Below are 27,651 nucleotides of genomic sequence, written 5' to 3' on the forward strand. Positions count from 1 at the left end.
TTACAGTATGTAAATGTTTTGGTTCATTGTAAATCTGTTTTTAGAGGGCGGTAAAATAATATACATATAGTGGCAGTTTAGCAGCAGTCTCAATGGACTTCAATGACTACATCTCCTTTTTATGAACCCACTAAAAATATAGTAAATTTTCTAAGACATCAAAACAAAAAACGTGTAAAAAAATATGTTTGAAAAATATGATTCGTCGCATAGTTTCAGTGCTGAAGCAACACAGTGGGGTAAATTGTTGGCTGCAAGGAGCTCTTCGACCTATACAACTCGTGATGATAAATCTTCGGCATTTTTTTAATGATCTGTTAAATCCGTAGCTATACACTATTGCCCAATAACACAGGCTACACGTACTAATACAATAAGTTGACTACATTTGGCTGATACACTTGCAACAAAAAGTATATATGCCATCATTTAAAAATACAAAACTAATGAACCAAACTAGGAAAGTACAGTGTCGTGTTGTGTCAATCCCGCTCGACACTTTACTAACTGGGCGAACACTCGCACAAGACAAACGGCCCTATTCAGGACCACCACATCATTCAGAGAATGACTACCATTACATTATTTTTTAATATTTAACATCAGCTGCTGAATCTGATAGTTACCTCAATGAGTCAAGTGATTTAAACGATGATAATTATTTTAATTAATACTGTTTGTTTATTATGTTTTAATCTACGATAATAAATCTATTCACTTCCAAAATTTAGGGGGTTCGACCGAACCCCCCGAACCTCCCCAAACTACGGGCCTGCTAAAGAACTGTATGCTAACAAGAAGACGGACACAGATAATAGAAGAAATACGCGAAGTTCTGACCGAGGACCTTGGACAGATGACGCGAGTGGACGCGGGGGACCAGAGAGTAACGCAACAGGCTGTAGAAGTAAATCAAGGAGTTGTAGGAGAGCTACAAAATCGTCCAGCATCCAACATGGGAATAGCACTGATCCCATTGAAGGGACACAATCAGAAAATGCGGCGAATTGGCTGCAAAAATTCATCGCATATGCAGATTTTAATCAATTGCCTAGTGTTAAGAGAAGTGAGGGATTTAGATAAACGAAATCAATTGACACCACAAGTAAGAAATGATTATGAAGCCTTAACAGCAGCCTTTGTCGCACATTTCGAAAAACGCCGACTTCGATTGGGTACTGGAACAAGAGCTGTCTGAGCGAAAACAGGGAAACGACGAATCTGTAAACACCATAAAATCATAAAACCGAATCATAAAACACCCGACGAAGAATTTCGTTACTTCCGTGCCGAACTATGAAATGACATTAAGGGCCAAGTAATAGCACACTGGCCGCAGATCATCGAAGAAGCCCGACAAAGAGCTAGACTGGGTGAAATCGTGTGCGACATGTAGAAAAAAGACGCAGAGAAGACAAATGCTGAATTATTAGCATCGAACTCAGCGTAAAAAGACTGACGCAAAAGACTGAACAGTTACTGCAGCAACGTCAACAACCACACTACGTGTACAATGGGGACTTCGGGGACAGGGGATGGACGAAAACCAAGTCGTTGGCGGGACGAAGCTGCATATCAGGGTAAGAAATTTAATTCAATATTAATTTGTAAAATCTGTAATAAGGAGTGTCATACTGCCGTTGGATGTTACCGCTGTAGAAATTTTGATGATATTACTTGTTATATTTGTGGGGAAAAGAGCCATATTGCCAACAATTGCAGGGGCAATGCACGGAGAAGGGATATTATTTGTTATAATTGTGAGAAAAGGACCATATTGCCAGAAATTGCAGGGGCAGTGCACGGACAAGGGATATTATTTGTTATAATTGTGGGGAACACGCAGGGAGAGAATTTAAACGTATTGCATTTAACCATTCATATTTTATATTATTGTGTTGCTTTTAGGTAAGCCTGCTTTGTTAGATTATCATCTGAGAGTTCCTTTATGTGCAGCCAGTATTTAATGATATGACGTAGCTCCGTCCCCGAGATCAGCGGAACATTAATGCGCACGCAATTTATCAGTGGCGGCGCTGTTAAATATTTTTTTACAACTCTCATGTACGCCGCTATTGATAACTCACAGCTATCTCTATTTATCTAATACGTGTCAAATCAGTAATGAAATTAAATATATTTAATACGCATATTATTTCTTAAATCTTTCAAAGTAGAATGTATCGCTGGTCCAACACTTTCGCCTAAAGCCCTTGGGTCAACCACCTGCTTCACCCTATAAGAACACTGCTGAGTCCCAGTACGGCCTGTAGACTTCATGTCCGATCCCATGAATGACAAGCCGAGAGGACTTTTGACTTGGTTCATACACTCGTTCTTAAACTGTTCGATTCACACGTAAAGTCGAGTCGAGGAATATATACTAGTACAAACAGAATTTGGTACATGAAACTGTGAACACATATGCTGTTCTCTGATTGGTCTGACTGTCAGGTGTTAGGGTTGGCTAGCCAATCAGGAACAAAAGTGTAAGTAGCTTCCCAATAACTCAAGGTCCGACCAGTTTGTGACATGCTATGGGAATGGATTGACTACAGTTAATTTCAAATTCACTAGAATATTGATTATTCGAGAATCAATTTCACCATAAATGTCGTTATGACCTTTGTACGACTGTAAACGCCAAGAGTGACATTTTCAAATTGCCGAGTACCCCAGGCGCTGGAGCTTGTAATGTTCCGGTAGGATAATGCTACTGGGCGGGCGGAACAATACAACCTCTAGCGCCTGGGGTAGGCGCCGAGAAGATGCAAAGCTAATTTTGTCCATTCGTATCCCCGGTTCGTATCATGTTGTGCCGGGTCAGTTTCACAGATATGTCGTGTATATTCCACGGCAAATGAATGATGGTAATTTGTCAGACTGATATCAAAAGCCTAAGTGATACCATGCACTTGCACTGTTTTACCAAACATACAACGAAAGTAACCACATCATCAGTATAGACTTTTGTTTCAGTTTATGTTCAAAATTTAATACAGTCGACTGTTGAACTTACGTGATATCTGAAAATAACACTGGATTGCGCTCCAGTGTTATTTTCAAATATCACTCAATTGCGCTTGAATGCAAATTTTGAATTAATTTTGAATGCGTTTTTTCTGTAATACTCACTGTCTACCGACTGTTGAGTTATCGCGGTGTCCAGTGACGTTGATAAAAGGGTTCAATGACCTCACAGTGATTGCCGCACTGCAGGAATACTAAATCTCGAGTGATAAGCGATAACGCAAAAGTGATGATGTACAAACTAAACTCTCCAGACCATGGATGAAAATTACTCTGAACTGAAATTTACATGTAATCCTAATACCGGCATATCGCGGACCCTATCTATCACCAGAGTCGATCTAGTATCTTTTCACCACTGTGCTTATATATAGCTGAAACTTGAAAACAGTTTGTAATTTAACATCACGTGTACTAGCCCTGCGTACAGTGCTGTATGTACGGGGACGCGTTAGGTTGATAGATGTCCTGCACCACAGCCCTGCGTTCCTCCTGTGATTTGTTAGTTTTGGCAGAACAGGGCACTCAGAAGAAGCAGCAATTGAGTGAATAGCGCCACCATGTGACTGCATTTGGTTGTCGTGACAGCCAATTCAGACCAAGCATTTATTTCTTTTACAACCATACAAGTAACAGTCATGGCTTATCAATCATATTGTAGAACCTAGTCTAGATATTATTGCCAAGAAAAGAACCTCTTTGCGTCAAAAATGAGGATCCCCATCTGGTGGCACATACCTGTATAGTTTTCAAATGGAAGTAACCCCCCTCCAGTAACCAAGAAGATACAATTTTTTGTTTAAGAATAAACATGGCAATTTCATTTCGACAAAATTCTTCAATCAACAGCTAAGTGACTACTGCTCATAGCCTACAAGTGGATTAACAGACTTTACTGCAGTTCAACTTCTTTCATCATCCAAAATTGCATTTTATACCGACCCATATGCCTTCAAAGTTAAAATTGGTTTTCTTTTAACTCAGGATATAGATGTTGAATATAACCTGTGTGTAAGGTTAAATTGTATACGCTATCCATTATGAAATGCATGTTCTCTGGGAATTGTGAATGAATCATTCAGCTCAGTTTTTCCCCATTTGCTGAACAATATTAATGAATTAGTGTTTCATTCCGACTACTTGTCTGTGTGTCCCCCCCCCACAAATAATATTTTCACTGGCATCTCTAATTTGCTCAATTTCATTTAGCAGAGAAATGACGAGTACTATTGTTATTCTACATGTTCACAAGTCATTGAAAATGACACAGTCCCGTTAAATTTTTGAAAGTTCTCTTTGTGCTAGTCATATTAAAGCAGAGGGGTTGTCGCGAGAGTGTCCTTGAAACTTGAGTTCCAAGTGGCGTATACAACAGATTGTTTATTTACATCAAAACACATGTTCCGTGTAGTAGTAATATGGGCAAAAATAAAAACAGGCGTTATTCGGCCATCCTTGACCAGATTTTGAAACAAATTGTTATGGACATGCATCCTAACATGTATAAAGTACATGTATGTGCCAAATTTGAATGAAAACTGACAGAGCATGTCCACGATACTGCATAAAAAAACAAAGACAAGATGCCTGCCAGTCGACCATCTTTGATCCAATTGCGAAAAAAATCGTCATAGACATGTACCGGTATCCTAACATGTATGATCCATGTACTATTTGAATGAAAACTGACAAAGCATGTCCAAAATACAACATTTTCAAAAAACAAGATGGCTGCCAGTCGGCCATTTTTAATCGAATCGCTAAACCACTGCATGTGCATATGTCCCACCATAAAGTACTAGGAACATGCAAAGAATGAACGGAATCGGTCCAAGGGATTCTGAGATATGACTCCGGACGGAGACCGAATTACAAGTCCCCGTTTTCGGACTTCGTCTGAACAGGGACTAAAAAGTACTTGCATGTAATTTAGTGGAAATTACTTATCAGCAAAAATAGCAAAATTAAACACCAGTGAATAATGCATTTTACACTACCTACTTGATGTGTAACAATGAATGGCTTCATGAAACAGCATAAAAACAAACTTGGTATGTTATTTTTTTTTTTTATTTTCAAAGTTGTCACAACGCAAGTTGATTCAATTTTAAACATTAGCATTGGACATTATTCTCCACAATTAAATCTGTAAGCAACAAACGTGGTCTTTTGTTCCAGAAAGACTTCCAACACTTGCATCCAAAATGGATGCACCTAAATTGCAATAAATAGTTTACAAATACAAAATGTTACAAAAGAAAATTCTGGAGACTTCCTGTCACATAGACCTTATCAATACAGCAGGTTGTCATATTCTGCAGTTACAATTTTAAACTGAATATTTACAATACATTTATTTAATATCCATTTCTGTACAGTTTTTAACGTCTTATTTGTAAAGATAAGCATATTCTGGTACTTCTTGCTACAATACTTGGTCCTGTGTGTACATCTAAGCACACGTTTCCTGAGATATGTGCTCCCTACTTTGTATAATGCAATCACCCTCACATTGGTGGAGGCGTACACAGAGGGAGGTAGAACTACCACAAGAAGGGGGCATCAATTCCCAATTGGTTACTATGGCTACAGAGGTACATTTGCAAAGTAACATAATTTAATCAATCAACAGAAAAGTAAATTTAAGAATCACTGAACAAGAATGTCGCAATTAGCACATTTAGCCAAGGGCAGATAAATTGCCACAACAGATGTCAATTGTAATGGGGGAAAGATACCATTCAAAATAAACCAATACAGAATAGGTTTGATTGTAAAAGATAGAGTACAACTTTCTAAAAATATACCACAAATGGTGATTTCAAAAATTCATAGGAAATAAAACATCAACTGACAATCATTATAAAAGATTCAACAACAAGACACCCCCCCCCCCAATTTTCGTTTTACACAACTAAGGTGAATAAATAGATAAATATTTGACAAACAACAAAATTTGTTATTTTCAATACCTGTATTATGATATAAAATTAGAAAGGTGTAAACACTGACTTGGTCAACTTTAACCTATTTATGCAAATGCAAAATGTACACATGTTTTTTGTGCGAAGTAACTTTTACGATTGTGAATTCCAGTAAACACTTTTCGAAATAATAAAATAAGGTAGTCATCAAAAGATTTGAAGAGTAAGTTGTATATGAGAACTGCCAATTCAATGCAACTATACCATAGTTTTTCCATTAGTCATATCGCTTCAATACAAGTGCATAAAACTCTAAAGCTTGTTGGTTAATATTAAGTCAATTACAGTTTTATAAAATATGGTCCCAATAATATTAATATAAATTAGCCAGCAGGCTTGCATTTTTACTGTATATTTAGGATAAAGTGTTTATTCCAATTATTCATCCCAGAGTGGTAAATAAAGTAAACTATGGACCTTAGCCAAAACAAACAGGTATTTAAACACTGCAAATTGATCTGACATGATGCATTGCCATGCAGATATAACAGTAAAATCCTTATGTTTTTTTAAAGGGTGATTTGGTGTATTGGCTTTCGTCTACACAACTTGAAGTACATACACATAATAGCTTCTAATTGCAAACACGCATTCATGTGGAGTAATTACGTAGAAGGGCGACAGCTTTGTTGCTCAGTGTCCGCATTGTTTAACTGTGTATTTTGCATGAAGACAAAATTCAGCAAATAAGTTAAATTTTGTAGAAGTAAAAATTTATCTGGGAACCTGGCACAGAGTGTCAGTAATGTATGTGAAATTTGGTCTTTTTGAATGGTGACAATTAAATGTTCTACAGTATTTGCATCTAACAAGTTAAAGTACAATAGTCATATCTTTGAAATTCACATCATCCCAGTTGTACATTTTCTTTTTTTTTTTTTTACAAATTCTGTATTTTCAACAAGTTGCTGCAGTCTGACACAGTAAAATCATTTAGACTGTGTTGTCTGTATTTATCACATCAAGGAAGATAAGAGTGAGTAAGCCTAGAAATCAATGCACAGATTTAACCAAGTGCAAAGTCTAGGGTTGTTGAAAAAACTGTAAATGTTTCAGGTAGCATATTGTTAATTGTAGATGTTGCTAATGAAGCAAACAGCCTATTTCTATTCCTGTAATGAGTTTGTCGACAGCTAAATTAAAGTACAGGACAACTTGCAAAAGTTTATTTTGAGTAAACAATATATTTGATACTGGTACATGTAACATAACTGTGGCATTCTTAGGTTTGGCTAATCTAAACATGTGGTGTTTTCACTCACTTTCTGCTTGAACAGAATGTAAGTTTAGAAATTTCAGCCATCACGGATGAACTGTCAATACTGATGTAATCATGGTCATCAAAGTCAATAGAAACCATGACGCCAAATGGAGAACAACTGATCACAAAGTCTGAGTATGCCAGTCATGACAACAAAAACTACAGCAATACAAGATGCAGACTCCCCAGTACCAACCTGCCATAATTCACTGCTTACAAGATGCAGACTCCCCAGTACCAGCCTGCCATAATTCACTGCTTACAAGATGCAGACTCCCCAGTACCAGCCTGCCATAATTCACTGCTTACAAGATGTAGACTCCCCAGTACCAGCCTGCCATAATTCACTGCTTACAAGTTTATAGACGACTTTTGTGTATAGTTTTTGTTCAATAAATCCCAAATTATACTTTTCCATACTTATATAAAGAGTAAATTTAATCTTAATTTTCATATATTACAATTAAAAAACAAACAAGGAAATGGGAACAGAGAAACCTCTGATTATCAGCTTGAGAAACCCTTCCAAAGTTGCAAGAAGTACCAGAATATGTTCCTTTCAAAAGTACAAGATGACGACACATTGGAGTTGAACACAATCTTTATACAACAAATCAAACCATCAACACCATGCAGTTCCAGATTTGTACAATATTCTTTGACACAATTCTTACAGAAGTCCAGCTTTGTTAACATATTAGTGTCCAGCTTTTAGTTCAGTCATGTCACTTCCATTACAACAGTTTTATCGTTCCCCAAAGTCAGAGGATTTTTGCTGTCGTGCGTCTCCCTGAAAAAGAAAAAAATCATAATATCAATTAAACTTCTTCTGTCGGTGGTTGTCTACATACATGCTGCTAATTCTATTGAAACGTTTTTTCATCATTATCAAATTATTTAAAGTATGAACAAGTCACGTCATGACATGACACATTAAACACATTTTGAATCAAAACTTGAAGTAAATGCATGTTTAAGTACAGTGCAACATAGTGTACAATGTAGTTGTAAAGTTTGTTTGCAATACATCATGTCAGAGACTTGGTTCGAGAACAGCAATCGTAATACAAAATCCAGCCATTTTTATCCAATCCATCCATACACAACCAAATCTGGTTACGGAATAGCAGAAATACATGATATTGATGAATTTTAAACATGAATCAGAATGGATATGCATATTTCTCTCAAAATGTATGCATAAAGTTTAAAGTTTGAATATGATTGACCAAGTATGTTAAGATACAGTTTAGGATGCATGCAGGCAAGCATAAATGGACAGACAGTCTGGGGTTAAATTCAACTTTTGTTCGAACAGGATCTTAAAATATATGTACTTGATGCTGTACACTCAAAATCAGAATATAACACTTTCTCAAATAACAAATTTGATTTTTCTAGTTGTACCATGTATATTTAAAATTATCTGGTGCAAATTATTGTACCTTGCTATACTGTTTGGTAACTTGAGTACTGTGCTGGTGGTCTGCGCAAGTGGTTTTGTTGCGGTTGTTGTAATCACAGTACCAATATTACCAACTGCTGCAGGATTTCTAACTTTTAATGAGTCCACTGTACTTGTTTGTGCCATACTCGTCAATGAAACAGAAAGTCCTGTACTAGACGTGAGAGATGCTGACGATGTTGATGTTGTGATTGGAAAATTTAATTGAAGAACAGTTGCAGCTGGAGCAAGGGAATGGCCAGGGGCAGTAACTGTAAGAAAGACAATGCATTCATTTAAATCATCAATCTGTCATCTGTATGTTGGAAAAACAAGCAACTTGGTGGTCAAAAGAGCTCTGCTGTCGTACAAAAACACTATGGTAGCGAAGTCAAGACAAAATTTGGTTAACCCACAAAAAAGTAGTTTGGTGGTGGCTAGTAAGAACATGTCAGTTTAACTTCATCAAACAAACGGTTCACAAAAATAAGTTTTTAGAAGTTCAAAGAAAAAGTTGAAAATAAGATTTCTTACTAAAATAGATAATTGAAGATATAGTCATGAAAGGAACAAATCAGACAGCGTTTCACTCAAGGTACCTACATATCAATTATCAAAGCAATTGAGCTGGTAGTTTTCAAGAAGAAGTTGAAAATGCAAATGTTTACTGACAAAGAACAAACAATTACCTATATGAACAGCCCTGCTGTCATGTATGACGACAACAGAACTAAAAAAAATACAACTATCGTACTAGTGATGTTTTAGGAAATATGAATGCATCAATCATGTACACAAAACATTACACACTAGTCACATATCAATATAATACAATTTGTTGACTACATTGTCATAAGAACTAACAATGCAAGAGTATACTAATAATTAACCTGCAGCCACCTTCTAAAGAGACCCTGATAGTATGGTAAAAGTAGACTGTAGGGGATACAGCAAACTGGGTGGACAACATACGACTATGATAATAGTACTGCCTGAGACAATAGGGGAATAAAATGGGACTATAAGCTTATTATAATAGTCAACTTGATACAATTAGGAATAGAATAATAAACTGAATGGAACTATCAATGACAAGTATGGTAATAGTAGACCAGAGCTATAGATTATTATAAATAGTAGACAAGGGATATAGATTATTATAAATTGTAAACCAGGGCTATAGATTATTATGATAATAGTAGACCAGGGCTATAGATTATTATGATAATAGTAGACCAGGGCTATAGATTATTATGATAATAGTAGACCAGGGCTATAGATTATTATGATAATAGTAGATCATGGCTATAGATTATTATGATAATAGTAGACCAGGGCTATAGATTATTATGATAATAGTAGACCAGGGCTATAGATTATTATGATAATAGTAGACCAGGGCTATAGATTATTATGATAATAGTAAACCAGGGCTATAGATTATTATGATAATAGTAAACCAGGGCTATAGATTATTATGATAATAGTAAACCAGGGCTATAGATTATTATGATAGTAGACCAGGGCTATAGATTATTATGATAATAGTCGACCAGGGCTATAGATTATTATGATAATAGTCGACCAGGGCTATAGATTATTATGATAATAGTAGACCAGGGCTATAGATTATTATGATAATAGTAGACCAGGGCTATAGATTATTATGACAATAGTAGACCATGGCTATAGATTATTATAATAATAGTAAACCATGGCTATAGATTATTATGATAATAGTAAACCAGGGCTATAGATTATTATAATAGTAGACCATGGCTATAGATTATTATGATAATAGTAGACCAGGGCTATAGATTATTATGATAATAGTAGACCAGGGCTATAGATTATTATGATAATAGTAGACCAGGGCTATAGATTATTATGATAATAGTAGATCATGGCTATAGATTATTATGATAATAGTAGACCAGGGCTATAGATTATTATGATAATAGTAGACCAGGGCTATAGATTATTATGATAATAGTAGACCAGGGCTATAGATTATTATGATAATAGTAAACCAGGGCTATAGATTATTATGATAATAGTAAACCAGGGCTATAGATTATTATGATAATAGTAAACCAGGGCTATAGATTATTATGATAGTAGACCAGGGCTATAGATTATTATGATAATAGTCGACCAGGGCTATAGATTATTATGATAATAGTCGACCAGGGCTATAGATTATTATGATAATAGTAGACCAGGGCTATAGATTATTATGATAATAGTAGACCAGGGCTATAGATTATTATGACAATAGTAGACCATGGCTATAGATTATTATAATAATAGTAAACCATGGCTATAGATTATTATGATAATAGTAAACCAGGGCTATAGATTATTATAATAGTAGACCATGGCTATAGATTATTATGATAATAGTAGACCAGGGCTATAGATTATTATGATAATAGTAGACCATGGCTATAGATTATTATGATAACAGTAAACCATGGCTATAGATTATTATGATAATAGTAAACCATGGCTATAGATTATTATGATAATAGTAAACCAGGGCTATAGATTATTATGATAATAGTAGACCATGGCTATAGATTATTATGATAATAGTAAACCATGGCTATAGATTATTATGATAATTGTAAACCAGGGCTATAGATTATTACGATAATAGTAGACCAGGGCTATAGATTATTATAAATAGTAGACCAGGGCTATAGATTATTATTATAATAGTAAACCAGGGCTATAGATTATTACGATAATAGTAAACCAGGGCTATAGATTATTATAAATAGTAGACCAGGGCTATAGATTATTACGATAATAGTAGACCAGGGCTATAGATTATTATTATTATAATAGTAAACCATGGCTATAGATTATTATTATTATAATAGTAAACCAGGGCTATAGATTATTATGATAATAGTAAACCAGGGCTATAGATTATTATGGTAATAGTAAACCAGGGCTATAGATTATTATAAATAGTAGACCAGGGCTATAGATTATTATGATAATAGTAGACCCGGGCTATAGATTATTATGATAATAGTAGACAAGGGCTATAGATTATTATGATAATAGTAGACCATGGCTATAGATTATTATGACAATAGTAGACCATGGCTATAGATTATTATAATAGTAAACCAGGGCTATAGATTATTATAATAGTAGAACAGGGTCATAGATTATTATGATAATAGTAGACCATGGCTATAGATTATTATGATAATAGTAAACCATGGCTATAGATTATTATGATAATAGTAGACCATGGCTATAGATTATTATAATAGTAGACCATGGCTATAGATTATTATAATAGTAGACCAGGGCTATAGATTATTATGATAATAGTAAAACATGGCTATAGATTATTATGATAATAGTAGACCATGGCTATAGATTATTATGATAATAGTAAACCAGGGCTATAGATTATTATTATAATAGTAAACCAGGGCTATAGATTATTATGATAATAGTAGACCATGGCTATAGATTATTATGATAATAGTAGACCATGGCTATAGATTATTATGATAATAGTAAACCAGGGCTATAGATTATTATGATAATAGTAAACCATGGCTATAGATTATTATGATAATAGTAGACCATGGCTATAGATTATTATGATAATAGTAGACCATGGCTATAGATTATTATGATAATAGTAGACCATGGCTATAGATTATTATGATAATAGTAAACCAGGGCTATAGATTATTATGATAATAGTAAACCAGGGCTATAGATTATTATGGTAATAGTAAACCAGGGCTATAGATTATTATAAATAGTAGACCAGGGCTATAGATTATTACGATAATAGTAGACCAGGGCTATAGATTATTATAAATAGTAGACCAGGGCTATAGATTATTATTATAATAGTAAACCAGGGCTATAGATTATTACGATAATAGTAGACCAGGGCTATAGATTATTATGATAATAGTAGACCAGGGCTATAGATTATTATGATAATAGTAAACCAGGGCTATAGATTATTATGGTAATAGTAAACCAGGGCTATAGATTATTATAAATAGTAGACCATGGCTATAGATTATTATGATAATAGTAGACCATGGCTATAGATTATTATGATAATAGTAGACCATGGCTATAGATTATTATGATAATAGTAAACCAGGGCTATAGATTATTATTATAATAGTAAACCAGGGCTATAGATTATTATGATAATAGTAGACCATGGCTATAGATTATTATAATAGTAGACCATGGCTATAGATTATTATGATAATAGTAGACCATGGCTATAGATTATTATGATAATAGTAAACCAGGGCTATAGATTATTATGATAATAGTAAACCATGGCTATAGATTATTATGATAATAGTAGACCATGGCTATAGATTATTATGATAATAGTAGACCATGGCTATAGATTATTATGATAATAGTAGACCATGGCTATAGATTATTATGATAATAGTAAACCAGGGCTATAGATTATTATGATAATAGTAAACCAGGGCTATAGATTATTATGGTAATAGTAAACCAGGGCTATAGATTATTATAAATAGTAGACCAGGGCTATAGATTATTACGATAATAGTAGACCAGGGCTATAGATTATTATAAATAGTAGACCAGGGCTATAGATTATTATTATAATAGTAAACCAGGGCTATAGATTATTACGATAATAGTAGACCAGGGCTATAGATTATTATGATAATAGTAGACCAGGGCTATAGATTATTATGATAATAGTAAACCAGGGCTATAGATTATTATGGTAATAGTAAACCAGGGCTATAGATTATTATAAATAGTAGACCAGGGCTATAGATTATTATGATAATAGTAGACCCGGGCTATAGATTATTATGATAATAGTAGACAAGGGCTATAGATTATTATGATAATAGTAGACCATGGCTATAGATTATTATGACAATAGTAGACCATGGCTATAGATTATTATAATAGTAAACCAGGGCTATAGATTATTATAATAGTAGAACAGGGTCATATATTATTATGATAATAGTAGACCATGGCTATAGATTATTATGATAATAGTAAACCAGGGCTATAGATTATTATGGTAATAGTAAACCAGGGCTATAGATTATTATAAATAGTAGACCCGGGCTATAGATTATTATGATAATAGTAGACAAGGGCTATAGATTATTATGATAATAGTAGACCATGGCTATAGATTATTATGACAATAGTAGACCATGGCTATAGATTATTATAATAGTAAACCAGGGCGTTAGATTATTATAATAGTAGAACAGGGTCATAGATTATTATGATAATAGTAGACCATGGCTATAGATTATTATGATAATAGTAGACCATGGCTATAGATTATTATGATAATAGTAGACCAGGGCTATAGATTATTATGATAATAGTAGACCAGGAATATAGATTATTATGATAATAGTAGACCAGGAATATAGATTATTATGATAATAGTAGACCAGGGCTATAGATTATGATAATAGTAGACCAGGGCTATAGATTATTATGATAATAGTAAACCAGGACTATAGATTATTATGATAATAGTAAACCAGGGCTATAGATTATTATGATAATAGTAAACCAGGGCTATAGATTATTATGATAATAGTAGACCATGGCTATAGATTATTATGATAATAGTAGACCAGGGCTATAGATTATTATGATAATAGTAGACCAGGGCTATAGATTATTATGATAATAGTAGATCATGGCTATAGATTATTATGATAATAGTAGATCATGGCTATAGATTATTATGATAATAGTAGACCAGGGCTATAAATTATTATGATAATAGTAGAACAGGGATATAGATAATTATGACAATAGTAGAACAGGGATATAGATGATTATTATAATAGTAGAACATGGATATAGATAAATATTATGATAGTAGAACAGGGATACAGGTGATTATTATGATAGTAGAACAGGGATACAGGTGATTATTATAATAGTAGAACAGAGATACAGGAGATTATTATAATAATAGCGAGGTATGTAAATGTTCGAAATGGACATAGTGCGAGTGGTTAGTGCTAGTACCACTAATCCGAAAAACTACGAGATCTAGTGCTAATATGGCACTAGATCTAGTGCTAAAATGTACATAGTGCGAGTGGCATTGATATCGCCTTGTCAATTGCGTCAAGATATCCCTAATTCTCTGAAAATAAATTAATATTTACGTACAATTGTTGTATCTTTCATTCATTGGAAATGTGCTACCGTGGGAAAATTGAGAATGTCATTGTCCACGTTTGTCGTAATAGACCTTTGGAACAACACGATCGGCTGGGAAACTAGCTGAAACAGTGAAACTGCAGGTCGAACGTCGCAATTTTTAAAAATTGTGAATAGATATACTGTATGAAATGGTATTGTGGGGAAGTTTGTGTTTTCAACTTTGGCGAATGGAAACTTTATGTAAATGGTGGAATTCAGCGTTGATTTTTTTTAAATCGCTGATGTGCCGTTTTATTTCTGGTTGGTGCCACACTTGCCACATGAAAATAGATCTTCGAAAATGAAATTATGATGCCTTATGTGAACTAAAAAAAATGGTATACTCCTAGTCTAAGTCCCGGGTCCCTGTAAAGCTCGGTGGATTTTGTGTGTGCTGCGACCTGTGAATGGGCATATACATATTCACGCAATTCTGTTGTTACATTGTATCATGGAGGAACTAACGGAATATGATGTAACCTCACCGATTTTTTGATTTTTTAACGTGGCCATATTATATATGTCTAGACACTTTCTCTGCAATAATATTTTTTAGGAGCCCTTAGGATTTTTTGTTGTAGACTCTCGAAATCTTGTTCTTGTTACAGTTGCTAATAATTAAAACATGTGACAAGTTCGTCTGTTGAATTTCCGGTTGTGAAATACGTATTTTAACCCTTCCCAGCTAAACAAATCCAGTGTATGGCCGCGTTAAAAAAAATGGGACCAAGAAATCGTCTAGGGCGATTTTTCGTCAGTTTTTAAATTTATTTTTTTAAATATTTTGTCGTAATTTATCGGACATTTCAATCGTTCCTGTCGCCTAAATCAGTCTATTCTCAGACTAGTAATACAAGTCTGAGGTCTATTTAAGTTTTTATTCAAGAGCGTATTTATTGTGACAAGCGTAAGCTCCGTTTGGACAAAGAGCTGTTATCAATGTAAACAATGTTAAATTATTCTTCTTATGCTAAGTTCATCTTTGAAAACATCTATTTTTTTATTTAAAAAAAATCCAAGCCAAAAGAGCGTACAACATCGGCAAATCTCTTCCGCGTTGCGTTCAATAACATTAACATATTTAAATGAGCTATGGTGATTTGAACGCGTCGGCATCATCCAGCATTTTGATTGGTTAATTAGCGATTTGACCTATTAGCTCAACTCATGCAAGAGAAATATGGCGGATACCCTGCCGCATCGATATTTTTTGTGCGTTATTATAATCACTACTGAGTAATAATCAACGTTTATGAAACGTGCATGTCCGGATTGAGCATCTGTGATCGCTTGCCGGGATCGCTTGCTGCTACGCAATGCAGTTGTGTTTGTTACCTTCCATGGTTTTTATTAGAAACGTTGTTTAAAATATACTTTTGTTACCAATAAAATAAAAACAAATGTATTTGAAAAATTACACTGGGCGACACTGTAATGACATTTCAGGTGGTGTACTTTTTAATTCAGCAAGAATTATTAATTATTGTTAATTCTGCAATAGTTTCTATCGTCTTGGGTGGCCCAACAGATGGCGTAGAAAGTCTGTGTAGTTGGATACAATGAAAATGTCCCCCAAAATATTTGATAATAATTTTTTGAAATTTTGAAACCCCAAATAAGCGCCCATCAGCCGTGAAATCCTCAGGGCGATTTTTCGGATGGGCGAATTTACGGCAGAATCTGGTATTATATAAAAACAGTATTATTATGGACATCTCCCGCATATTGCCGATGTTTTATACTGTTTGTAATTTGCATATGAAAGTGGTTGTTGATGTCATTTCTATTATTCGACGTCGTTGACAATGCGATAACAATGCCACTCGCACTGTGCACATTTTAGCACTAGATCTAGTGCCATTGTAGCGCTAGATCTAGCGCCATTTTCGCACTAGATCTAGTACTTTTTCGGATTAGTGCTACTAGCACTAACCACTCGCACTACGCCCATTTCGACACATTTACATACATGTAATAGTAGATGGGCACTAGATGGTTACACTAATAATAATAGCACAGCGACATAGATGATTATACATGTAGTAGATTCATTATAGTTGTCCAGGATGATAGATAATTATGATAAGAGACTAGGAACATAGATGAATAAGTAATAGTAGAACACTATTATAGATATTTTATTAATACATGTAGTTGAAAATGACTATAGATGATTATAAAAACAGTAGACCTGGATAGATGATTTACTGATAGTAGACAGACTAGATAACCTCAATAGTAGACTGGTAATTATAGATTATGATAATGACTGGGACTATGAATCATGATGGTAGCAGATTAGGACTACGGTATATATGATTATGATAATAGTAAACCAGGGCTATAGATGTTTCATTGATAGTTGACCAGCACTAAATGTAGTAGAGCGAGTGGCTATGATAATAGTAGACTTGGGATATAGACAATTATTATAATTGTAGATTAGGGCTATACATGATAATAGGACATGCATATACATTTAGATGATGATAGACTGGGGTTACAGGTTGTTATGATAATAGACAAACACTAGATACAAATAGCAGGCCAGCTATAGATTATGATGATGGTAGACCGGGCTACAGATAATTTATGATGAGCAGCTTAGGACTTTAGATGATTTTATTCACAGTAGGCCGAGACTATAGATTATATTAATGGCTGACTATATTATGATAAAGGTAGACAAGGGCTAAATATGATTATGATAATAGTGGTGTTGGGCTATATATTAATATGTTAATAGACTGGAATTATGACCATAGCAGATTGGGACTATAGATTATGATAAATGCATGGCCTAGGATATTATAAATAACTAATAACAAGCAGCCTGTCGGCTGAGATAGCTCCGCTGTTAGCAATGCACATTTCAATTAAAGAACAGAAGATATCATTAGAAAATGAACAATATGCATAGTATCAATGCAATGGGACTTGCTGTTTTCAACAAGAATTCAAAAATATAATTTTTAACCATAAATGATTGTGGTTTTTAACAAGAAGAAAATAACACTTTTTACCAAAAATGACAAAAATATTCACCAAAATTAGAAAATTAAAGATATCATCATGAAATGAACAAATTTGAGAGTGGTCCACATGTAGTACCTATATATGTAATATCAAAGCAATTAGACTTGAGATTTTTAACAAGAAGTCGAAAATATCACTTTTTACCAAAAATGACAAAAATATTCACCAAAATTAGAGAAATAAAGATATTACAAAATGAACAAATCTGAGAGAGATTCACATGTAGTACCTATATATGTAATATCAAAGCAATCGGACTTGCGGTTTTTAACAAGAAGTCAAAAATATCACTTTTTACCAAAAATTACAAAAATATTCACAAAAATTAGAGAATTGAAGATATCATCATGAAATGAACAAATCTAAGAGAGATCTACCCCAGGTACATACACACCAAGTATCAAAGCATTCAGGCTTGTAGTTTTCAAGAAGAAGTCGAAAAAGTAAAACATTGACACGGACGCCGACGGACAATCACTCATATGATAAGCTCTGCTCGACAAAGTCGACAGCGGAGCTAAAAAGATGCCTGCCAGTCGACCATCTTTGATCCAATTGCGAAATAAATCGTATATATTCGTGTATATAATCTATGTACCAAGTTTAAATAAATGACAACTGACAAAGCATGTCCAAAATACAACATTTTCAAAAAACAAGATGGCTGCCAGTTGGCCATTTTGAATAAAATTGCTAAACCACTCCATGTGCATATGTCCCACATAAAGTACTAGGCACATGCAAAGAATGAACGGAATCGGTCCACAGGATTCTGAAATATGACTCTGGACAGACTGACACACGGACGGACGGACAGACAGATTCAGGAACTCACGGACAGTCGGGGACATGTATTCTAACATGTATGATCTATGTACTAAATTTGAATGAAAACTGACAAAGCATGTCCAAAATACAACATTTTCAAAAAAACAAGATGGCTGCCGGTCGGCCATCTTTGATCCAATTGTGAAATAAATCGTCATGGACATGTATCCTAACATGTATAATTTATGTACCAAGTTTTAATGAAAACTGACAAAGCATGTCCAAAATACAACATTTTCAAAAAACAAGATGGCTACCAGTCGGCCATTTTGAATTAAATCGCTAAACCACTGCATGTGCATATGTCCTACATAAAGTACTAGGCACATGCAAAGAATGAACGGAATCAGTCCAAGGGATTCTGAGATATGACTCCGGACGGACGGACGGATGGAGACCGAATTATAAGCCCCCGTTTTCGGACTTCGTATATATATATCAATGTATATATACAATATATTATATAACTGGAAAAATAGACTTGTCCAGTCTTGGTTGTGAATGAGGTGCATTTAAATACTGGGGAAGAAAGTTTATACTAACAAAAGCATTGAATCTGACAGGACTACTTTCAACAGAAATTAATAGTACATACTGAGAATATAGATGATTGTGTTAACTGCAGACATACTAGATTGGTATTTGTCTCTGCTATACTTTCATTGACAACAAATACATAATCACCATGATATGCAGAATGGCAAGTATACTATGGCATTATAGACAGCTTATGTAACTCACTAACCCCTCTCATAGACTACACATAGTAGACAGGAACAATAGACAGGTAATTCCTCTCGGCTAGCTTCCGTGGAAAAAATTAGGTGTAGGTAATGATTTAAGATAACAAATCTACTACAGGAAACATCTCACTAAGTACTCGCATAAACTAAGACGTAGTAGACCAAACTTCACAGGTTTTCTGCGAGCTTCATTGGTAATAACTAATGCGTATTCAAGAATATTCAATAAGAAAAATAAACTATATGGTAATATAGTTGCAGAGGATATTCCAACAGGCACACATAGTGATTCAGCAAGCTCCATTCCATACATGTATTTCACAAAGTATCACTCATATTCAGGCAGGTATCAGCAACTCCATTAGTTTCCTTGATTCAGAAATGTAGAAACAGGACTCCTAAAACAAGCCCAGTGTGATGTGATGACCACACTTACTCTTTGGTGTGATAATTCCAAGCATAATCCATGTAGCATTTGCAAAAAAGATAAGGATGCAACCAGAAACAACACCTGCAGTACTTCAATCAGATTTCACCAATTAACTGATTAGCAACTAATCAGTCGGTTTAACCCATTGGTCAAATCACAGTGAAATACAGCAGGTGTATTCCCTAGGTTCATCTCACCTTTTGGTGTTGGTTCATATACAGCACTATTATGAATACTATGTCCTGGATTGATCGTCCGTGCAGTACCCACGGGCTGAACTAAACTTGGGCACTGATCTGTGTTGATTAAAGCTGAAACTGCAAAATGGGCTGTAGCTGAATCTAACGTAAACTTTGAGGTCGGCTGAGAACAGAACGATGCTCCTAAATTGACTGAGGAGTCCGGTATTAATTTCTCTTGTTTCAATTGTTCAAGTTGTTGTTGTTTTTGCATTTGCACTAATTGTTCTTGGTGCGTTTGAAATTGTTCTGCATTAAATCCTGTAGCTTCCTGCGATAAGCTGGCACATGCTGACGAGGAAGAGGAGACAGGCACAGTTAAGGAGTTATGTGACTCATCAGTCCTTTCCGGCGTTCTTGGTCTAAAGTGTAACCTACAAAGAAACAACCAATAAATCAGGACAAATATGCTCAATAGATAAACTTATGACAAAAATGACGGCCATGATTTCAATGCTTTACTTTTTCAAATCATGTTCCATTCAGACCTATGTGAACAGAGCATTTGGTACAACGAACATGAGAGAACTATTTCAGGTGCTAAAAAAATTCTTGTGGAGCTCTCGTTTATAACGAGATCTATCCCTTTCAGGATCATACACAATTTTCATATATTAAAACATCACTTTTACACTCCTGTGTTTTCAGTCAGACAACCATTTTCTAAGAACATTGACCATATAGATTGAGTCTAGAATAAAGACACACAGTGATCAATAGATCTGAATATAGTGCTCATTGTTGGTGTGAATAGATTATTTAAACTACTCACAATCTTTGTTCCTTGATTTCTCTAAGTATTTCATTAAGAGGAAGACCATTTGGCAGTGATGAGGAATTGTCGCGATGATGAAGATATTCATCCATTTGTGTGTACGCCCTATCTAGTAAAACTCTGAAATAAAAAATAATTCAGTTTTAAAAGAGCCAAGAATACAAAGCACTTTAGGCACATGATGGCATATAAAACAGAATCACCCAAAATAATGTAGAAAGTTCATAGACTGACAGCAGCAGAGTTAAATGTCAGATGTTTTAGTTGAATTTAATTATGAATCAAGCAACAAGTATTACCTTCCACCTCTACCTACTCTCCGCCTCGCAAAGCCTATACATCGATGGGGTCTCCTGAGAGAAGTGCATGTAAAGCGAAATCTTGTATCTGCCCAGCCGCCCTCTTCTCGACTACACCATGGCCAATTACCCAACTGTTCTATGCGCGGCTGTGGAAAAAAAGACAAATGAACACCATCAGAAACAGTTCAGACTAACTTACAAATTATATTAAAATAACAAAATAGTGATAACTTGTAATTATACTTCATGTGTCACATTGATTGGTCAGAACGCAGTCACATGGTTGTCAGAACGTGGACACGTGGTGGTCAATAAAACTCATTGACTGAGTCAGCGATGAAAATCCATTGACCTCGATTTAGTAGTTGTTTACAAAGGTAGAGATGCAGTTTATTTGTGAATTTCAATCAAAAATAGTTTTTTTCGTTTTTTATATAGATTTTTATCTAAAGAACATTCTGTGAAAATTTGACCAATGAATTCTTATTGGAACACCGTTAAAATTGCTGTTTTTTTTCTGGTTAAAAATAAAAAACACTCACACGTGGCAATGTTTATGTCCAATTGCCTAATTTGCATGAGTAATCAAATAACAGGGCATTTGATTGACAATATGCAAATCGAGATTGTACGGGTCATAGTTCATTCAATTCACGCGCATGTGCAATTATTCCCAAATCAGTTATAGCTTGCTAGCAAACCAAACATCAGCGTTTTTTCCTAATTTTTATCATTACATTATGCGTGGTGTGAAAAGAAAGAGGTAGAAAGAAGATTCAGATGATTTCTATGTCGGAAGAGGCAAAAGCTACACTGAAGGCATCAGCCCGCCGAACGAAAAACAAAATCGATGTGAGCGTCCAAACGTGACTTTCCCTGAAGGCGTGAATCAGAGTTTCTGATTGACTGAGAGATTTTATTTTTAAATAATTGTTCTCAAAAAATAAACTGAGCATGTGAAGAATAATTTAACATTGTTTACAGTGATAACAGCTCATTGTCGAAACGAAGCTTACCCATTCACGCTAGTCACAATAAACATCATACTCTTGAATAGGCGTCAATGACTACGGTAAAACCATGGAACTATAAACCCCAGGAAGAACAACGAAACTAAGAGGATTAAAAAAACCTTTGTCTTAGTTTATCTTACAGTGCCTTCTCTTTTGTTTCCACAACATTAATCATACTCCATGTTAGTTGCCGCCGATATGCCCTTGTCAACCGCTTTGCTGGAAACGGAAAACTTGAAAAAAAAATTTCATATCTGCGCAGTAAAATATTTCGTTCACTACGCATGCGCAAACAAGTCGGTCTGCAGGGTGACCTTCAGTGTACCGGAAATCATGCAACGGGTCGGAGTTTTAGCGAGTTTTCATAATTTTCAATGTCGTTTTTAGATTACTTCTTGTTTTTTTCAACCCTCGAAAAACTAAGGTTGCGAAAGTTTGCGAAACATGGGGTTTCGTATGCTGTTTGTTGTCGAGATATCCCGACTTATTCCGTGTTTCCCTTCGATCGCCAGAAGTGGCAATGTGTTTTTTTTTCCCCCGTTGAATGTCACTCATTTATCAGTATTTTTGTCTTGGCACCATTGTTTTTTATGCTATAACCGAAACAACTTGATCACATGATCTCCCGAAGTCGCCCGATTGACTCCGAAAATGACCGATAATCGGAGATAAACGTTCATTTGCGTAAATCGGCTTATTTTTTAATGCAACGAAATAAACAGTCAAAACAAACATTCGACATCGCGGCAAATATCATAGTTCAAAGGAAACAAAGTGGTTGTTCTTCCTGGGGTTTATAGTTCCATGGTAAAACTTAGACTCTATCTTAGGCATCAGGAATGATTGAAATGTCCGAAAATGACTCCAAAATACACCTTAAAAGTCCTATTTTATTTTTTTCTAAATCCCATCCCGAATTTACGGCAGAATCTGAATTATTTGAATAAGGGACACGTGAGCTTTGATTCTAACCGGATATATTGCACTGGGTCGGGGAGATACAAACTTTCGTGTATCTTTTGTCCAATGGGTACCTGTACTTCGATCATTCGCAAGTTTTGCTAGGTGGTGCGAGACAGTTTTGTTTGCAACCGGACGAACTCCGTTTAATTCAATGAAGCAAACAACTGACAATGCTAAAATAAATTGCAGAGGTACGCTAAAATTAATTGAAAACAACCAAATAATTTCAATGAAAAATAAATCACAGAGAGAGGTAACTTGATACATTAACAACTCTTTTGACGCGCTGACCGCTTCTCCGCGTCTGATGTTTTGTTTTCCTTGTCATAATACTTACTGATTGATGATTTTGTTTTGATTTTTGAGTTTTTTAGCCTGCAATTCGGTAACGACCTTTGCTCTTCTCGTGAAAAATGGGTTAGTTTACGTCAGTTTGTCGGACATTCCATTTTTTTTAAACTAATGAGCACACTGTTTAGCATCAAAACACTGGTATAAATGACGTGTTTCTGATTTATATATTCAAGAGCAGTTGTTCTGGTCCAACGATTTTACATAAAATGTCTATGTCTATACGTTAACTTTCAATTTCAATAGTCTAGAAAGTATGACAAAGTATGACAAAGCAGTAATTCCCGGTTTAACGTGCAAATATGCAAATTAGCCTTTTTCTAGTCTTCTATTTTTGGTGAATTCTTGGGTTTTAAATTAAAATAGCTGATAGACGCTTTGGCCATTTGCCTCGAAATTTTCACACATTATTGACAAGGTGTTCCCCCTTCAAAATGTGTCCGGACAGTTTATTACGGCGAGTGGAACAAAAATAAGTTCGCAATTAACATGGATATATAAATTATGAAAAAATTGAAAAGAGTGAACTTTGAGGTCATGCTGTGCGACTTTGAAAGCCGTTAGAGAGATGAGTGGACGCATTTGAATTAGTAGTATACCAAGGTATCCAGTGATGTAATTTTACCCACAAACGGACTTGACGTTTTTAAGCTAATTTTTTTTAAACCACTTTTGTCCAAAAAAGCATATTTTTGACCCAAAATCAAAAACGCATTCTGGATATTTAAAATAAAGACAAGTTTTACAAAGTTTGTATAATAAGCTTTCAGAAAATATATAACATGTTGGACATATAATACCATCTTCATTGTCTAATTACTCAATTAAAAAGCAAGCCAAATAAACTGCATCTCTACCTTAAATTGAGTTAAAGGGTGGCAGTCTTCGCGCCGCGTCCTGTTCGATATGGGACTCATAGCGACGTATACAACGCGTGTAAAGTACATTGTTTATTTACATGAAATTCGAACACGTGCTGCACGACGACCACCACGCTTTAATTTATTTTGTATAATAAAACATACAGTTACCTCAGTATCGGTCAATATTCAGTTTCGGTCAGCAGTCAATAAATACGTCTTTTGGTAATTAGAACTGTATATTGACCTCCACTTTGGTAGCTATGCTTAATATTCTTATGCTAGGCGTCATTCTTACAAACACCAAGCACACTCAAGTTGAATGATTACAGACTAGTCCCTAATTTTCTTGGATCAAAGACCAGCCATCATTCCCAGGGATTCAACATGTGCTCTTGGGTTGTAGACTGGAAGATGCACTAAATCAAGGTTTTCCTGCTACAGCAACACAAGTCCAGATAGATGGACAATTCAAAAGCTACTTACCGCATAATAATTACAACCTTTTTTCCTTCTAAAAGCAAAGTGACCATCAGGATCATTTTCATCTTCATGGTCTGACGGAGATTGCACCTGATGAAATAAACAATGAAAAACTTATATTTAGAACTGAGTGCATCTTACAGTTCATTGTTACAAACAACGCTTGTCTGGGTTGACTTCAAAACATTACTCCAAACGTTACAGACAGAATTGTCATGCAAGAAATTTAAAAACAAATTCTGCACTTGTCTCTATTCTCGGGGGCGGAGCTACCTCACAGAAAACAGCTAAAGGCCAGGAAACAGCACAAACTGAACTTGGAAGTAGTCCTGAGCAACCAAATTTCTATATGATGTACATGTAGGGCTAATCTTGTTACCCTTATTCAGGGGAGTCTCAACTACTATCGCAAAAGAACAGTTTTTTGAGAGTTTTCGGCCTTTGTTGAAAACATGATGGTTGCCAGGTGGTGAAAATGCCTGGATGTCCGCCCCGACAATAAATATTTTCTATTTTGTAGTAAACAAGTCATTGAAAATTTTATTTTTGAAAGTTCTCTTTGTGCTCGTCATATTAAAGTGGAGGGGTTGTCGCGAGCGTGTCCTTGAAACTTGAGTCCAAAGTGGCGTATACAACAGATTGTTTATTTACATCAAATTCGAACACATGTTGCGTGATGACCCCTCCGGTTTAAGACATAGCAAAGAAAAACGTAGATCACAAGTGAAAGCATGTCCAAGTTATCACATTTTAAACAGTCGGCCATATTTGATCAAATTTCAAATTGAATTGACATGTACATGTATCCATTTATAACATGCTAAATATCAAGGAAAATGATACATGGGTGACGGAAATATAGTAATATGGCCAAAAATAAAAACGGCCATTATTCGGCCATGTTTGATCTGATTATGAAACAAAGTGACATGTATAAAGTATGTGCCAAATTTGAATGAAAACTGACAATGCATGTCCAAGATACCACATTTAAAAAAAACAAGATGGCTGTCAGTCTGCCATCTTTTATCCAATTGCGATCAAAATTGTCATGGACATGTATCATAACATGTATAATCTATGTACTAAGTTTTAATGAAAATTGACAAAGCATGTCCAAAATACAACATTTTCAAAAAACAAGATAGCTGCCAGTCGGCCATTTTGAATCAAATCACTAAACCACTGCATGTGCAAATGTCCCACATAAAGTACTAGGCACATGCAAAGAATGAATAGAATCTGTCCAAAGGATTCTGAAATATGACTTCGGACAGATGGACGCACAGACAGACGCATGGAGACCAAATTATAAGTCCCCTTTTTCTGACTTCGTCCAAATGGGGACTAATAAATAAATGTTGATTGAACTGATAAATTTGACCAATAAATATAATAGTAAATAATATTTGGTAATTAGCTTTCTCCCTATGCATTTATACATGTTCTATTGTGGAATGTTTTAATAATTATGCGTGTTCATGCATTCTTATGTTTTACTTACTGGTGAAAGGGGTTCTTCTTCTGATGTGAGATCTGGATAATGTGACTCCAAATCATTATAAGAAGGAACCATACTACTAGTCTGTTTGGCTTGATTCTGAGCTTTGTGTTTCCGTTTCTCATATTTTCTTTTTTTCCTGGCCCCACCTTCTTCCTGCAATGAACGATAACCACCAGAATATTAGAGAAGTTCATCAGTTCAAGATATTCGTGATATATTTCATTTATAATGGGGTACTAAAGATTTGTTGATTTGTCAGGTGTGGACCGAACCTTCTGCCAAAAATATGATTTGATTTTAAACTTGAATTTCAAATTTTTACACAATACATGGCAGTGTTAATATGAGATAATCATGGGTTGACATCCGTATTATCCACAAACAAAAAATAATACAGTTTATGACACAAGTATCAACCAACTCTACAAATAAAATATATCACTGGATAACCTTTTTATCACAACTGGTAGCTTCAAATCAGTAGAAATATTATTTTTCTTAAAATTAATTAATGAATCATTGTTATTGCACCGTGCAAATAATTATTGTTATTGAATTTTCATATCTGTGATAAAATCGCACTGTTCATTTACATATACTCTTTCAGCATGCGTTGTCATACTGTAATTCACACCAAGCACCACAATGTGATGACACATGTTAGTGTGTTTACAACTTACCGCTACTTTACTTGCCCATGATTCATGGTGCCTCATATATTGACTACCATTCATTGTTGGTAGAGAGTAAGAAGGTCTTTGGTTTCGAAGAGCTTCACATTCAGCTAATAACTGACCACTATAGTCTCCTACTGCAAACCTGATAAGATAATATAAATGGCTGCATTTAGATAACACAAGATGAACTGTACTGTGCCAACTCTATTACAAGAATACATAATCATTTCTGCTGTAGTAGAAACACATCAACCCTATCACCTATACCTATAAACTATTTGACCATTTACATAAAACAATGTCCAGAATATTACGGAAATTTATTTGCACTTTGCAAATGTTATCATTTATATATGCAGATAGTATCTATTTACAATTCCCATTGGTACATGGAACAACACATGCATTAACTTAGTGAGGTTGAACAAATTTGCCCAAAATGAAAAATTATTTTCACAGATTTTTGATTAGCTGAATGTGAAATA

The 27,651-nt window shown here is 34.8% G+C and overlaps 1 protein-coding gene across 1 annotated transcript in view; it reads right to left on the reverse strand.

Annotated features, from left to right (window-relative positions):
- Positions 1-5,082: 5,082 nt before the first annotated feature.
- LOC100374204 (enhancer of polycomb homolog 1-like) overlaps positions 5,083-27,651 on the reverse strand; it is a 72,231-nt gene continuing 49,662 nt past the window's right edge. The window contains exons 6-13 of the mRNA XM_002741805.4: positions 27,170-27,308; positions 26,490-26,642; positions 24,989-25,075; positions 21,313-21,461; positions 21,011-21,133; positions 20,197-20,612; positions 8,721-8,991; positions 5,083-8,065 (exon numbers count right to left, since the gene is read on the reverse strand). Of these exons, the coding sequence (XP_002741851.1) occupies positions 7,996-8,065; positions 8,721-8,991; positions 20,197-20,612; positions 21,011-21,133; positions 21,313-21,461; positions 24,989-25,075; positions 26,490-26,642; positions 27,170-27,308 (1,408 nt within the window). The 3' untranslated portion in view covers positions 5,083-7,995. The remainder of the gene's footprint in view (positions 8,066-8,720; positions 8,992-20,196; positions 20,613-21,010; positions 21,134-21,312; positions 21,462-24,988; positions 25,076-26,489; positions 26,643-27,169; positions 27,309-27,651) is intronic.

The sequence above is a fragment of the Saccoglossus kowalevskii genome, chromosome 21 (assembly GCF_978046115.1).
Source record: "Saccoglossus kowalevskii chromosome 21, keSacKowa6.1, whole genome shotgun sequence".
NCBI lineage: Eukaryota > Metazoa > Hemichordata > Enteropneusta > Harrimaniidae > Saccoglossus > Saccoglossus kowalevskii.